This window comes from Lupinus angustifolius, chromosome LG14 (genome assembly GCF_001865875.1).
Source record: "Lupinus angustifolius cultivar Tanjil chromosome LG14, LupAngTanjil_v1.0, whole genome shotgun sequence".
Classification (NCBI taxonomy): Eukaryota; Viridiplantae; Streptophyta; class Magnoliopsida; order Fabales; family Fabaceae; genus Lupinus; species Lupinus angustifolius.
In genome coordinates, this window is record NC_032022.1 from 15,693,388 (window position 1) to 15,708,201 (window position 14,814).

At 34.1% G+C, this 14,814-nt stretch overlaps 4 protein-coding genes across 9 annotated transcripts; 3 read left to right on the top strand and 1 right to left on the bottom strand.

The window, feature by feature from the left end:
• On the top strand, nucleotides 276-2,862 carry LOC109326082 (CRAL-TRIO domain-containing protein C23B6.04c-like). 2 transcript variants are annotated; one of them, XM_019558737.1, is made up of 6 exons: nucleotides 276-386; nucleotides 597-732; nucleotides 1,117-1,293; nucleotides 1,395-1,493; nucleotides 1,844-2,089; nucleotides 2,205-2,862. In XM_019558737.1, exons 2-6 carry the CDS (start codon nucleotides 664-666, stop codon nucleotides 2,505-2,507), a joined length of 894 nt encoding a protein of 297 aa, XP_019414282.1. In that variant the 5' UTR covers nucleotides 276-386; nucleotides 597-663; the 3' UTR covers nucleotides 2,508-2,862. The 2 variants fall into 2 exon arrangements, with proteins under 2 accessions (XP_019414282.1, XP_019414283.1); XM_019558738.1 differs by having other exon boundaries at nucleotides 292-386; nucleotides 662-732.
• LOC109326728 (myristoylated alanine-rich C-kinase substrate-like) lies at nucleotides 5,342-6,609 on the top strand. Of its 2 annotated transcripts, none has more exons than XM_019559486.1 (2): nucleotides 5,342-6,420; nucleotides 6,467-6,609. In XM_019559486.1, exon 1 carries the CDS (start codon nucleotides 5,987-5,989, stop codon nucleotides 6,371-6,373), a length of 387 nt encoding a protein of 128 aa, XP_019415031.1. In that variant the 5' UTR covers nucleotides 5,342-5,986; the 3' UTR covers nucleotides 6,374-6,420; nucleotides 6,467-6,609. The 2 variants fall into 2 exon arrangements, with proteins under 2 accessions (XP_019415031.1, XP_019415032.1); XM_019559487.1 differs by having other exon boundaries at nucleotides 5,342-5,744; nucleotides 5,829-6,609.
• LOC109326726 (putative S-adenosyl-L-methionine-dependent methyltransferase Mb1758c) lies at nucleotides 7,963-10,052 on the top strand. Its single transcript, XM_019559483.1, has 2 exons — nucleotides 7,963-8,706; nucleotides 9,179-10,052. Exons 1-2 carry the CDS (start codon nucleotides 8,325-8,327, stop codon nucleotides 9,829-9,831), a joined length of 1,035 nt encoding a protein of 344 aa, XP_019415028.1. The 5' UTR covers nucleotides 7,963-8,324; the 3' UTR covers nucleotides 9,832-10,052.
• Nucleotides 10,294-14,096, bottom strand: LOC109326727. 4 transcript variants are annotated; one of them, XR_002105286.1, is made up of 7 exons: nucleotides 13,827-14,096; nucleotides 13,637-13,744; nucleotides 13,396-13,526; nucleotides 12,522-12,622; nucleotides 11,757-11,816; nucleotides 10,853-10,998; nucleotides 10,294-10,576 (listed from the first exon to the last, which is right to left on the bottom strand). XR_002105286.1 is itself a non-coding variant. In XM_019559484.1 (6 exons), exons 1-6 carry the CDS (start codon nucleotides 14,023-14,025, stop codon nucleotides 10,483-10,485), a joined length of 693 nt encoding a protein of 230 aa, XP_019415029.1. In that variant the 5' UTR covers nucleotides 14,026-14,096; the 3' UTR covers nucleotides 10,294-10,482. The 4 variants fall into 4 exon arrangements, 2 of the variants coding, with proteins under 2 accessions (XP_019415029.1, XP_019415030.1); XR_002105287.1 differs by lacking the exon at nucleotides 11,757-11,816; XM_019559484.1 differs by lacking the exon at nucleotides 10,853-10,998.

A 14,814-nucleotide genomic window follows, 5' to 3' on the forward strand; every position in this document is an offset into this window, starting at 1 on the left:
TACGAATAGTATAAAAGTTTTTTATATTGTTACTGTATTATTTATCATTCATTTTTTAATCATCATTAACTCTTCAAAAGAAGTAATCAAAATGAAGGGTGGACGATGCAGTAACAATCTATAAATCTTTACACTATCAAAACATAAATATTACACCCTCATTTTTTAATCATCATTGATTTTTTCAACAGCAAAAAATAATATAAATGAATAGTGAATGATACATTTATCTTTATACAAACGGTGAACAGAAGTATTAATTAAATTTTTTTATTAAAAAACTATCAGTTTTCAACGGCATTGAAAATTTGAGCCTGTTATTGACTGATGCTGTTGTGGCTTCTCTCTCTCGCGTAGTTCTGAATTCTCACTCCTCGCACTCTCAGGTTCCCTTCCATTTTGTGCTTTTGATATTCCTCTTCACTTTTTTATTTATTTAAATTCAGTTATGATACAATGTTTCTGATCTCTGATCAAGTTTCTTAGCTCATGCATTTTATAGATCTGCTCTATCGATGAACAAAAAACTCCTACTCTTTAATTTCTTCATTTTCCTCTTTTTTTCTCATTATTTTATGTCATTGCTTTTTTGTTAGGTTTCAATTTCAATTTCAGTCACAGAAATTGATTGTGCTAATTTGAAGCTCTTGTTTCTATGTAGATATGTTTCACCGCAAGAGTAATTCACAGCATGAAAACGAAGGTCACGAGCAGCTTCAGAACGAATCCAAGGTATCGAGTTGAGTTTGTTTTGCTTTGCTTTGCCGTGGCGGTTTTGAATTGCGGTTCACAACTGCGGCCACATTGATCGCATATTCCCGCAATTGTCCTTAATCGGACTCGATACGATGAAATTGCGGCCATGACCGTAACCGCTATTTAAAACCTAAGATGTAAAAAAAAGTGGCCTAATACACGAGACTCTCACTTAGTGGGTTTGGAGATTATATCTGTACGCAGTCTGACCCCGGCAAACAGACACATTGTTTACGGGATTTGAAACCATGACCTCATCGTCACTAAGTAGCAACAACTTTAATGTTGCATCAAACTCACCTTTTAGATGTAAATATGTGATATTAAGGTTTGTGCTGAATATGAAAATTGTATGTGCAGATTAAAGAGCTTGAGGATGCAATTGGACCCTTATCTGGGAACAGCTTAAAGTACTGCACTGCTGCTTGTTTGAGGAGATATCTGGAAGCTCGCAACTGGAATGTAGACAAGTCCAAGAAGATGTTGGAGGACACACTCAGGTGGAGATCAACCTATAAGCCCGAGTATATCCGCTGGGTAAGCTTTGCTTTGTAATTTGTAGTATTTGGTCCCTGTATTTGGTGATTTGATGTTATATCATATGGTCTGAAATGCTGTGAGGTAATGTCATTTCTCAGAATGAGGTTGCTGGGGAAGGAGAGACCGGAAAACTGTACAGAGCAAATTTTCATGACCGACAAGGAAGGACAGTTCTTATATTGAGGCCTGGAAAGCAGGTACCGTAGTTTTGACATTTTACTTTCACATTAATTTCCGAAGAGTTCTTGTGTGAGCTAAATAATTGCTGGTCCGGTGTTTTCAACTAGAGTCTGCCAAACCGAATCTGGTGAATGAATTGAATAATTCTTTTTACTAATGGGTGTGTATTAACTTAGCTGTAGCATTAATAATGTAATAGAAATGGGAAACAAACAGTTATGGCTCACATAGCAGAGATGGTACATATCATAATCAGAAAATTTTCTTGTTCCATGAGCATGCACTATGTTTGCCCATTTACTATTTCATAATGTTGTCGAGCTACAATGAGGTCTCAAAAAAGAAAACTAAATGTATGTTGTTGCAGAACACATCTTCAATTGAGAATCAGATTCGGCATCTGGTGTATCTTCTGGAAAATGCTATGCTTAACCTTCCACCAGGTCAGGAACAAATGTCATGGTTAATAGACTTCACTGGATGGTCATTGAGAAGCAGTGTGCCCATTAAATCAGCCAAAGAGACTGCCAGCATCTTACAGAACCACTATCCCGAGAGGCTTGCCATAGCATTTCTTTACAACCCCCCTTGGGTTTTTGAAACTTTTTGGAAGGTTTGTAATCTCTGCTAGCATCTGTAAAATCTTCCTTGCCCCAATGATCACTAAAATTGGTAGTGATCCCATTTAAGTACTTAAGAAGTTACCGGTTCTACTTATCTTAATGCAGATAGTGAAGTATTTCTTGGATACTAAGACATTTCAGAAGGTGAAGTTTGTTTACCCCAAAAACAAAGATAGTATGGAGCTCATGAATTCTTATTTTGATGAGGAGAATCTACCCAAAGAACTAGGAGGAAAAAGCAAATTGGACTACAACCATGAGGAATTTTCCAAATTAATGACTCAGGATGATTTGAAATCTGCAGCCTTTTGGGGATCTGATGACAAGCTCCCAAGCTACGTTGGTAACGGGCGTTCGGGAGCAGAGGTAGCCCCAGATCCAGCTTGCCATGAAACTGCGGCGACCTGAGATCACCTCCTCATGTTAGTTGAGTGGAGGGAGGGATAATATTTGTTTTCCTACACAAATTGTGTCACAATCTTGTATTATGGATTTTGATTGGTCAATTAATTGATTGAAATATCAAATAATTTATAATGAGATGATATTTCTTGACCAATTAGAATTCTTATTACAAAGTTGTGGCACAATTTGTGAGATAACTGATTTTGATAAATATATATCAGCGTGGTCATGTTAACTTTGATCCTCTATTAATAGTATGGTTATATTTTGACCCTTGCATTCAAAAGGTACACTTGTTCCTTAGCTAAGCAGACTTCAGCTCAAGCTGAGGAGCTTTTGAAACATGGGCAATGTAGTTGTACATCAAGACAAGATCAAATATTTTTGGGCTTTTAACTTTTTGTAAGTACTTTACTTAATTATGCTCATAATTGCGTCATTGTTACTTAATTACTTGACCGAGTGTTGTTAAAACCGTACCGGTTATCAAATCGGTCAAAGTACTGGTATATTGGTACAATGGTTTAACCGGTGGTTTAGTAATTAAACCGCATGTCGGTTAAACCGGACACATCTACTTATATTTATATGTATAAACCTACAACAACAAAAATTCAAATAGGTAGATACTCAAATTTATAATTCATATTCATAATCTACTCAAAATTCACATAAACAAACAATTTTAAGTCTAACAAATTCAAAGTCTAAATTACAAAACATATATCAATACAAAAGTATCATTTAACAACCGCAAAATATAAATAAATGACACAAGTTCACAACTCACTCTACAAAACAAATAAATTTGAAGTTTTAACATTTAACACCAAGGAGTCAAATTTATCTCATGTCGAGATTATATTTTTGTACCAAATCCTATCTTCAGGCAATACTCCAAGATTACACAAATGTCACTTAGATTATACGCGAATGTTAGAAACCAAAAGATATAATCTAAGTATGCATTGGAAGCGTGTGCCATGAAGTGTTGAAGAATGGTTGGAAAGATGAGTCACATTGTAATGAGTTTTTAAGTTTTTACGTTTTTTTTATAAAAAAATATAACTGGCCGGTTTAGTCAAATACAAGTCGATTTACCGGCTTTGATACTTGATCAGTTCAACATCTATACCGTACCAATTAGAGGTCCAATTTACTGGTTTTCCAGTTGAATTAACCAGTACGGTATAGTTTTTTACATCATTGGATAAACCCTATTTACTCTGTTACCATATCACATAATACAAGCTATATATAGCTATTGATCTCTCTATTCCACCATAATTGTTATTACGAATTTTATGTTCCCCTTTATTAATGAATTTTTTTTTCCAAAAATATTTTTGTTTTGAAAAGTACTACACATAAATATGATAAAATACTATAAACCTATAAATTTGATTAATAGAATAATCGTCAGAGAACGGATTGTATTTCAATCAAAAGACTATCCAATCCATCGTGTGATGTGATTTTAACAAATTTTGAACTGTTTTATATAGAGTACTTGTGTACGTCAAACATAGTCTACAATAATATTTTAACCAAAAAAACACTAAGCATGCTGAAGAGTTAAGACCCATTTGACAATTCTTGACCACATAAAATCAAATGCGAAACATCACCATATAGTTATGCTAAAAGCTACTTACCCCACCCATCAATCATAGGGTCAAACCTCAAAAAGCAAAATATGTTTAGCCTGATTCGTTAACTAATGGATTTATTATGTATATACCGACAATGTAAGTGATTTTAATGTTTTTTATATTGTCAACAAATCATCTACTATTTATATGTTAATTATTATTAACTTTCATACAAAAATAATACAAATCAATAATAGATAATGTGTTAATAGTGTAAAAAACATGAATGTGTGTTCTCTACTTCTCTTTAATCATGTTTCCTTGGTGCTAGTCTTTCAAGTTGCCGAAAATATCTCTTCTTTTCATAAATATCCCAATAGATTAATTATATTTAATTGTTCATGGCTCGATGCTCTCTAATTTGTGTGCTGATATGTTTGCTAAACCTTGTAGTTTTTTTTACTTGAGGTGGAGGAGTTATCTAAGAAAAAATGATCAACGACCTTAGATTGATGGTAATTGTATATTAGTATGAAAGATTGAAAGGGTCAAAAAAATAAGAATGGTAAAAAAAAGGAAAGGAGAGAAATAGAAGGTAAAGTTGTGAGAAAAAACAATAAAAGGTGGTGAAAAGTGAGGAAGCGACACAAGTGACAAGTGGTCACACTGAAACACTGAGTATGAGTTGTACAATGCACCAAACCTAACCTATGAACCCCACTCCCACATACCCTTTTTACCTCGAGCGCATATATATTGACTTTCTAGTCCGAACCCATCCGGATGACCTGTTTTGATACCTCTAGACATACTCCCTTTGCATCACCCCACCATTGCATTGGTCCATGCACCCTAACCATGGTTACTTCTTTTTGTTTCAAAACAATTTTGATAATCATTCTCATGACATGGTGTTTGGTATAAAGACTATTCCTTTAAACTTATCTAGAAGAGAATAATGTATTCCTTATATCGGGAGAAAATTTATTTCTTTTAGCCAGTAAAAATGTGACATGTGTGCTATTTTGTTTATTTTTAAAAATATTTTTATAGAAAATGATAAAACATGACACATGTCATAATTTCACTGGCAGGAGGAGATAATTAATTAACTTTCTCTTTATACCAGGAGATACACCATTCCCTTTTTAGAATGTGATATTCAGATAAGTAACTTTCTCATATTTGGCATTCCCAATAATGTGAACAATTGTTCAAAAATATAATTGATTTGAAAACAAAAGAGTAAACAAGACATTGATACATGAGTCATTTTTGTTTACAACACTTGAATCCAACCAAAACATAGAAAACAAAAAACATGATTATTACTTAGACGAATCAGCATCTTACCATAGTTACTTACTGCTAGCTACTGCTATTTTTTCCATTTCGTGTGTAGTTGGGTTAGTTTCTTTATGGTGTATTCAAAGTGCAAGAGTTTCTCCTTAATTTAACCTTTCTCTTTAGCTACGTATGTCTTTGTTTGTCCTTTTTTCCTTGCAGTGCAGAAGAAAAAGTTTGTGTAAGTATTGTGTATGGGGAATGACAAAAACAAATCACATGAATTCTTTACTCTATTCTATGGTTATTATATTTTTACTCCTTTGAATAGTTGAGAAGGGTGTTTACTTTTTTTTGTTATAGCGTTTGCACAATCTAGATTCTGGTCAAAGATATTGGTCTCTTACTTTTCACACAGAGAGAGAAATAGAAATAGAAATAGAAATAGTAAGAGAGTGTTTTGCATCATAAAGAAGGAATATATGTGTAATCCTATTCATATGGGGTTAAGAAGGGAGTAATAAAGTTTTGATTTTTTATGGTCCCTTGTTTTGATGATATAGAAATAATACATAGCAGGGTATTATTTACTGATAGAGAAGGTGTATGCATATAGATATGGTGAAGAAGAGACAAAAAATGAAGGAACTTTCAGTAGCCATAGCTGAAGCTTCATCTATACAAGGTGGTGAAAAGGGTCAAAAACAGGTTCAATCTCAGGCTCCTCGAAAAAGAGGTAGGCCTCGAAAGATTATTGTTATGGAAAGAACCCAAGAGAAGAAAATAGAAGCAGCTTCCACAGCAGAAAAAAGCAAAGAAAGTTCAATGAAGAAAGAACAAGAAAAACAACAACAACAACAGGAGGAATCAGCAACAGCAACAGAAGCAGCATGCATAAGTATTAATAGAAAGGAAGAAGAGTTCCAACTTCCTAAAGAGGAACCTTCCAGAAACAGGGCTAGGAGGAAAAGCAAACCCAGAAAAAGTACTTGAACAAATTAAATACAAGTTTGTAGGTTTCTTCTTCCTAGGTTTGTCATGTTTTTCAAAGGATTGTTGATATTAAAAGTGATGTTTGGGAAACCCCTTATCTAAACAGCTTTCTCTTTAGGTTCTTAATTCTTAGTTTATCTAATCTGTGTGCATATAGTTTTGCTCAAAATAACTTGTTGTCTGTTATTGCTTAAACTAGATGTGAATTGTTAATTAATATGATATAAGGATATTTCTAATCTGAAACTGTTATTAATGAATATAATAAAAGGAATCGGAATCCTCTCCAATACATGAGAGTCTAGTGACGGGGATACAGAATATCTGAGAGGATACCAAATCCTCTGCCTTATAAAGAAAAGGATGGAGGATATGAAGGGACGTAGGAATGGAGAATGGGTGACATGGATGGTGCCACGTAATTGGTGGTAATGAGCTGTCAAGACAAAATGAAATCCACTTCTACCATATGCATTGCGCGTGGCTCTTCTCTCATATGTTATCATCACACTCATAAGTCATAAATCATAATATATGATGTGGTTCAAGGTGTATACGTGTATTTCCCTCAAGGAAAGTGGTGGTAGTTCGAGCTATTCCATGTTATTTCAACTGAAAATCACTTGTTCAAATCAGGTAGTTGGTATTATATAATGGCACGTATAAATTGCACGAAAATAAGAAATATATGATCATTTGAAAAATAAAATAATTTAATTTATTTTGAAAAAACATACAGGTTTTTTTTTTGCTTTCCTAAAAAATGTAAATTAATATTGGGAAACATAATTTCAATAAACAAATAAGCATTACAGCATGAATCTCATAAAAAAATAAAATTAATCTTAAAACAAAAAAAACTTCGTCCTAAAGAAATTCACACTCTAAAACCACGTTTAATGATAAGCAAGAAGCTGGCACTTTCCTGTTTGATGGCTGAGGGAATTGATTTTGCTTTCATCTAAAAGCATTTCTCATATTTTACTCCTATTTTCTCATATTTTACTCATCTAAAAGCATTTCTGAACAAAATAATTTAAACAACATTATGTTACTAAGATCCCTTTACCCATAAAATATCCAAACATAAATCATTCACTTCATGCTTGAAAACAGTTTTGGATTGCAGTCTTAATAGAATAAGAGTTGGACCGCTTTGAACCGAGAAAATCTGGTCCGACCGTGTTAAACCCAATTAAACCGAATTAACCCGGAAAGTAAACCAGACGGTTCACTTAAATATAAGAAAAATGGAACACTGATATAATATTTTGTTTTATTATGGTCCAAAAAAAATAAAAATATATTACTTCAATATAATAATATAAAATTTTATATTTACCAATAACTATACATTTATAGATAAAAGTTTTTAATTATGTATGAAATCATCCGGTCAGACTGAACGGTTTAACCGTTTAAACCTAATACGAGACCTCTCCCAGTCTGACATCTGGCTCGAGTTTCACAACATTGCTTTTAACCGAGATCAATTTTATAAAATCATGTGTTAATCCAAAAACAAGTTTGCAAATATTAATCCAAACACACTTAATATAATGGTTAACGTTCTCCTTGTATTTATCTATGACCTTCACACAAAAATTATCGTACACTTTCATATAAGATCCCTTCCCATACCACATTTAGAAAAAGTCATTTCTCGTGGGAACCACCGAATGTCACTTTATCAACACTTTAGGAAAGGAGCCAAGACATGGAAAGGCTTAGAATATGCAATTGTGGTGGTAGTCGTGGACTGCATTGTTACCTTGTCTTACATTAAGGCCAAGAAGTTGGATACGATATATGTATTCCTCAAGCGTTGGTTGTGTGTGGTTCTCTTTCCTTATCCCAACCAGAAAGTTTTAAACTCCTCTATATATAAATAACATGAATTATCTTATTCAGAAAACTCTTGATCCCCATATTTTGTGTGTCACATACACTCATGTCAGATCAAGTAAATGGCTTACCTGAGTACCCAACATGGCCTGAGCTAAAGCTTCCAGACTTGTTGCAAAGTGAAGTTGTTCAACAAGTTCATGCAACAATTGAAAAAGAATGGGATTTTCTTCAAAGATCAGCTTGCCAAACTGCTGCTGGAAGGGCACTGTGGAAGCATGTGACCCATGATCCACTTGCTGAGTTACTGGCAGGGGAGAGTTACTTGACAAACCTTCATGAAAAGATCAAGAAAGATTGTCTCAAAAATGCTAGTGAAATTTCTGGGGTAATTCTTGCAGTTAGGACCCTTTGGTTTGATTCTAGAATAGAAGATGCACTCAGTTCCTCCAATGGCAGAGAAGCACAGGTTGTTCTCCTTGGTGCAGGTAAACTCTGCTTCAGATGTTTAAACTTTTGTCTAATCAGCTTTTGATCCCACACCCTTTTCTTATTTCTTATTTGGTAATATTGCTAATTGATCAGCTAGCTTAGCTAAGTTCCTCTTAGTGTGTAACTATGTAAGCCAAAAGCCACCGCAACCCAAAAAATTAAGGATAGTTTGGTGAATTATGCTTTCAAGATCATAATACACGATGTTTGAAGCAAAAATAATAATTTTGACAAACACTTGATTATATCATAGCAAGCCATAACTTTTGGACCACAACCTATCTATCCAGTAACTAAAGATAACCAGTGACACGATAACCCAGTACCTTTTCCCAGTTTTTCTTCTTCTTGGTCACGTGCTTTTACAGATGATTAATTGGCAGTGCAAATTCCTCTAGACCCTTCTCAAGAGAAAAGAGTAAATAATCTGCACTAACCATGGTGATGAACTTGCAACTTTTTATGTAGGAATGGACACAAGGGCATATCGTTTGAGTTGCTTAAAGGACAGTGATGTGTTTGAGGTTGATTTTACAGAAGTCTTGCAGGTGAAAACGACTATTTTACAAGCGGCTAAAGAATCTGCATACGACTCCCAGCATATCATGTCGAAAGCCAAATCGTTAACCAGAGTGGCAGCTGATATAAGAGAAAATGACTGGCTGGAAAAGCTTCAAATTGCAGGTTTCTTGCCAAACAAGAACACTGTATGGGTTCTGGAAGGTATCCTCTACTACCTCATCAACTCACAAGCCATGCAAGTGCTGAAGCTTTTAGCTAACCAATGCACTCTAACCCACACAGTTGTTCTAGCAGATTTCATGAATAAGTCGTCAACTACGCTGTCAAATTCCACCTTCCATTTTTACAGTGATTGGCCAGATCATCTGTTACCATCTATTGGCTTTACTCATGTAAAACTTTCACAGATTGGAGATCCTGATGCCCATTTTGGCCTCTTGAATGATCCTTTAAATCTCTTCAACAAGCTTCGAAGCTTGCCTAGGTCGGTTCAAACACATCCAGACGATGGAACACCATGCTGTCGTTTATACTTGGTAGAAGCTTCTGGCTCACCAGATCAAGGTGCTGCTCATAAAGGGTCAGTCACACAGTCCTGATAATATATCCTTGTCCACGTTCACATCTACCATGTAGTTTTGTCTACCCGTAATGCCATTATTGTACTTTGTAGTAAGAGTACATCATATGACAAATTCTTACAAATGTTGTTGGTCCATGTGAGGCCATTTGTATGAGTGCTAAGTGCTAACACTATTTGCGAATGGTAAGGGGGCAAGTATCTATGAATAGCTTTTGACCTAACGTAATTACTTCCAAACCCTCATCCCCTTTCCTAAGGTGATTTTGATTTTGGACCTCATAAAAATTGAAATTGATTTTATATCCCTTGAAAGAGGGTGAGTTTTGATGCAATGATAAGATTAAAAGTTTGAAATTCTTACTTTTAGTCCACAATATTATGTTACTTCTATTAAGTGTTGACATGACTGACAAAAGGCTGCCACAAAATTGCTACAGATGTCATAGCTTCAGAGCATATACCCTTATTAAAGGACTAAAGTTTATAACCATTTTTTGTATTAAATATTTAGCATTTACGAATGATGCATATACCCTTCAATATAAAAGTATAAAACTATCAAGAACATATGCAACAAGCGAGTCAGGGCACTGATGACTAAATGCATTGACAAACATAGCAGATATGTACTGAGAGAGTGCTTACAGATTTAAGATTGGCAGAACTACTAGCTTAACCAGGTTAAAAGCATATTTTGATTTTCTGAGGAGTCAGCACATTGATGGCGGAATTTTTTTACTGCCGGCACACCAATTGATTCCCTGGGGAACAAGTGAAAGTATTAGGAAATATATAATGACCAAACCTCAGTTCGGATAGTAAAGTGGCCAACAGTTTGGGGCAACAAGGGGAATTGGATCTATTTAATAATGACATTATATACTAATGATCTTTGGTAGCACAATTTGTTATTTAAGTTTAAGATTATATTTATTGCCAACCTTTAATGTTATGGCGGTATTGTCACTTGAAAAAAGAAAAATGAAATTACATGTAACAAAATGGAGAATTCAAAAGATATAGACAGAAGCACATACTTCTGTATTTTTAATGATCAACTTTTCACTTCAAAAAGGTAAGGCAGGCTATAGTTTACAATCAGATTTCAAGGCAATCCTTGATTCCCTGCTCAAAATCGTCAAGAGAAGATAATGTATCTGATATGGCGTCAGATATCTTTCTTCTGAAAAAAAGAAAAGAAAAACAAAAGGTAGTTTCAGGGGCATTCCATTAAAATGGAGCATATTGAGCTATAATAACTAAATTAAAAGATAAAACTTCAGTTCCTAACAATTGGGAGAAAAACACAAATGACAACAAGGTTGGCAATTAAATCAAGAGGAAAAAAATATAGAACCATATAAGTGTTTTGACTTAATTTGGGACAAACTAGAAAAAAAACTGATCTCTATAATTAATGAAGGGTAGTGATGCTGTTACAACCAAATCAATATCTGTATATCTATCAAAGCATTTACAGACAAGCTCACAAGGAGTTCATGGAGAGGAGGCAAAGACATAACAGAGAGATCAAGCTATAGAAAACTTTCAGCAAAGCCCTTGTCCTTTCAATCCAAAATGCAAGAACGTGTTATTTATATTGTCAAAGTTTTGCATTTTCTCAAACACACTTTCCCAGTTACCCTTATTTCTGTACATTAAGATATTAAAAACGCTATTAGACCATGAAATGTTGCAGAACATTGGAGTCCCATTCATTAATAATTGATGTCAAATGAATTTCTAATGAAGTTAGGGGTCTCATTGAATATGTTCGTAACAAAGCAATACAAAGATGGTACAAATATCTCCAACACTGGATACTAACATTGGGAGGGGATTAACTGAGTTCCTTTTTATAATAATAACAGGTACATTTTATAAATAAATAAAAATACATGTTTTCACACATACTAGTGTAAGCTACTATTAAAGAGATACCTATCGGATGCAAGTTGAATGTTGGTTTCACTTGCCAACCCACTGACAGAGGTGAAAGATCTGCATGATAAGAAGCGTTAAGGGAAGCAGTCATTTACCATAAACTTACCAAATTAGGCAAACAACACATATTTCGGGGGTCAAATGACTGTTAGAAGGGAGGATGGAACAAGGGAGTGCAGATAATGCATTATGTATTGTAATAAAAGGTAACACATAAGACATCTACAGGGGTGGGTGGGAGTAGGATTTGTTCTAGCAGGCAACCTAGAAATTACAAGCTGTATTAGCAACTCTAGAATTTACAACGCAAGGGAAATCCCTGAAAGGTACACGTAACATGAGTCATAACTGCAAATAGGAATTTTATATCAATGTACACTTAGTAAGCCCTTCCTTACCAGATTGACAAGTAAACAATCTTCTATAAATATTGTAATCTATATATCATCCTTGTAGGAATATAGTTCAGCCAAAACGACGACAACAACAATTAAGCCTTAATCTCACTAGGTGGGGTCGGCTACATGGATCGAATGACGTCATAATGTTCTATCATACAATATTAAACCATTGAAATAATTCATTTGCTTTTATTAATGAGTGAAGTAGACATAAAATATTGTGAAATGGTGCAGACTGAAGTGGTTTCCAACATTTAATTTTAACCGTGGGAACCAAAAAAAACAAGCGATATAAAAGAAAGTTGAGAGAGGCACTCATTGGTGCAGTAGCCTACATCATATAAGTGTTGGAAAAATATACCTTATAAGATTATCCAGCAAAGCTTCAGCTTTCAACTTTACAGGATCCTTACTCGCTCGCAATGAAGCTGCATTCTTCACAATTAACCGAAATGTGCATACCTGTTCATAAAAAAGACGAGGAATGCTTATTCTGCCTCTGTCAAAAAGTTACTTTGCACTTTAGATAGCATGCTTTCTGGGAAAAGGATATGGGGAGAAATAATTAAGCACCTTACCAATAATGTTGAGAAGTGTAGCGTATTTAACACAGAAGCAACAAAACCTATCTATCAATCATTCATTTGATACCCTAATGCCTAATGTCCATTATCCAATTATTAATATTGAACATAACAATAGTGAATGAAGCATCCATATTTTAAATTTGGTAGTGGTTGATGCCTGTTTTTATTTTCCCAATCTATTATCCTAATGACTATTATGTCATGAAAATTAAAATTATAATTAGAGAGCATTAGGAAGAATTGGAAAACTTATTTTGACCTATCTAATTGATTGTGTTTGGTTACACGTTCAAGTAGCTTATAGCACTACTTATTTTACTAAAAAAGTAAGAATAAGCTATGGAGACTTGTTCCAATAAGCCTTGAGCTTATTCATTTTACACTTACTAGCTACTTTATCAATTAATTTAGTAAAATTACCAAACAACTTTGATTCGATTGGCTAGTTTATCAACTTTCAATTTTGAGCTCCTAGCTTCTAAGCTAACTTATAAGCTTCCAACCAGGTTATGAACTAATAGTGCGAAATAATCCTATAAGATACGTAAAAGAGAACTTATGTAACGTTCGTAACCTCTCATATAATAAATAAAGGTTTAATTAAGCTTCTTAACTAAACACACACACTTAGGGAGCAAAAGAAACAACCTCTACTCCAGTGTTAGCTTGGAAATTGACAAAGGAATTTCGATCCTCCGGAACACAATCCCTAGCAGCAGATCTGAAGAGATCCTGAATTTTCTGTAAATCCTCATCGCTATACGTAGTGTCTGTTTCCGCTGCCAAAAGAACCAAAATCAAATCCTAACAAATAATTAAGAAACAAAGTGTACAATGCATGAAAGAGAGAGAGAGAGAGAGAGAGAGAGAGAGAGGAGAGAATACAAACTGAGAAAGAGATAGCCAGAACGAAGAATTTGGCGGGAAGCATCAACAGGTGCTAATAAGAAGTTGGAGGACTTCTTCTTCTGTTCTTTCAACCAATCCTTTGGTCCTGCTGCACAACGAGTTACACGTTAGGTTAAGAAGAATGAGAAGAAGAAGAAGAAGAAGAAGAAGAAGAGTGGCGCGTAGAGTACAAATGCCGAATTCAATGGCGGAGGCAGGGGAAGAGAGGAAGGAGGTGGTGGAAGAGAGGAAGGAAAGAAAAGCAAAGTCTCTACGAGTGGGAGTGAGAAAACAAATATGTTTAGGTTTTAGAAAGAATGAAGAGGACGGTGCGGCGAGGACGGTGGATAAGGTGGTTGATGAAGCACCGTTGACGGTTGAACCTGGCATTGTTATTGCTTTATCTTTCTCCTCACTTGTTGCTGCGTTTTGCCTTATCTTACTACTTTTAAATTTTTAACTTATTATATATGAGTAGTTAAAAAAATAATTAATTATTAATTTTTTAATTTAAAAATGTTTTTTCAAATCATATGCTTATGGGAAATGTTATGTCATAATTTATGAGATAAAAGTTGTTGTTCCGTACACGTATGCAAGCTTTTCTTTTAGGATAAGAGTATTATGCTACTTTTTGTCCAATAGCATAGCAATCATTTCGTATTACTAAATATATATTTTCACATTTTTTAGTAATGAACTAATCCTTTCGAGTTTTGATTGTTATTTTAACAAATGTTGTTCGCGTGAATTAAACTTTTAACTTTAACGATTCATTGAAATTTTATATTACTATATCAATGTTTTATTGGTTTTAGGCTGAGTTAGCTTATATGAGTTGAAAGTGTGAAGAAATACATAAAAAAACATGATATAAGACTTTTATTTTAAAGTAAAAAACAAAAGCAGTAATTTCTCTCCCCTATTGGATTTTGATTCCACTTAAAAGATAACTCTTCAATAAGATTACTATATATTAGGTGAGATGTAATAATCTCAACCATATATGATTTTAATGGTTTATATTAATGGATTTTAGTTTTCAAAGTGTGCAATGTGCATCAGATCATTTCAATGATATAAAGTGCATAATATAAATTAGAATATAAAGTTTATATTTATGATGGTTGATTTCTAAATCAACTATATTAGCAAGCATATAATAATGATTACCTAGCT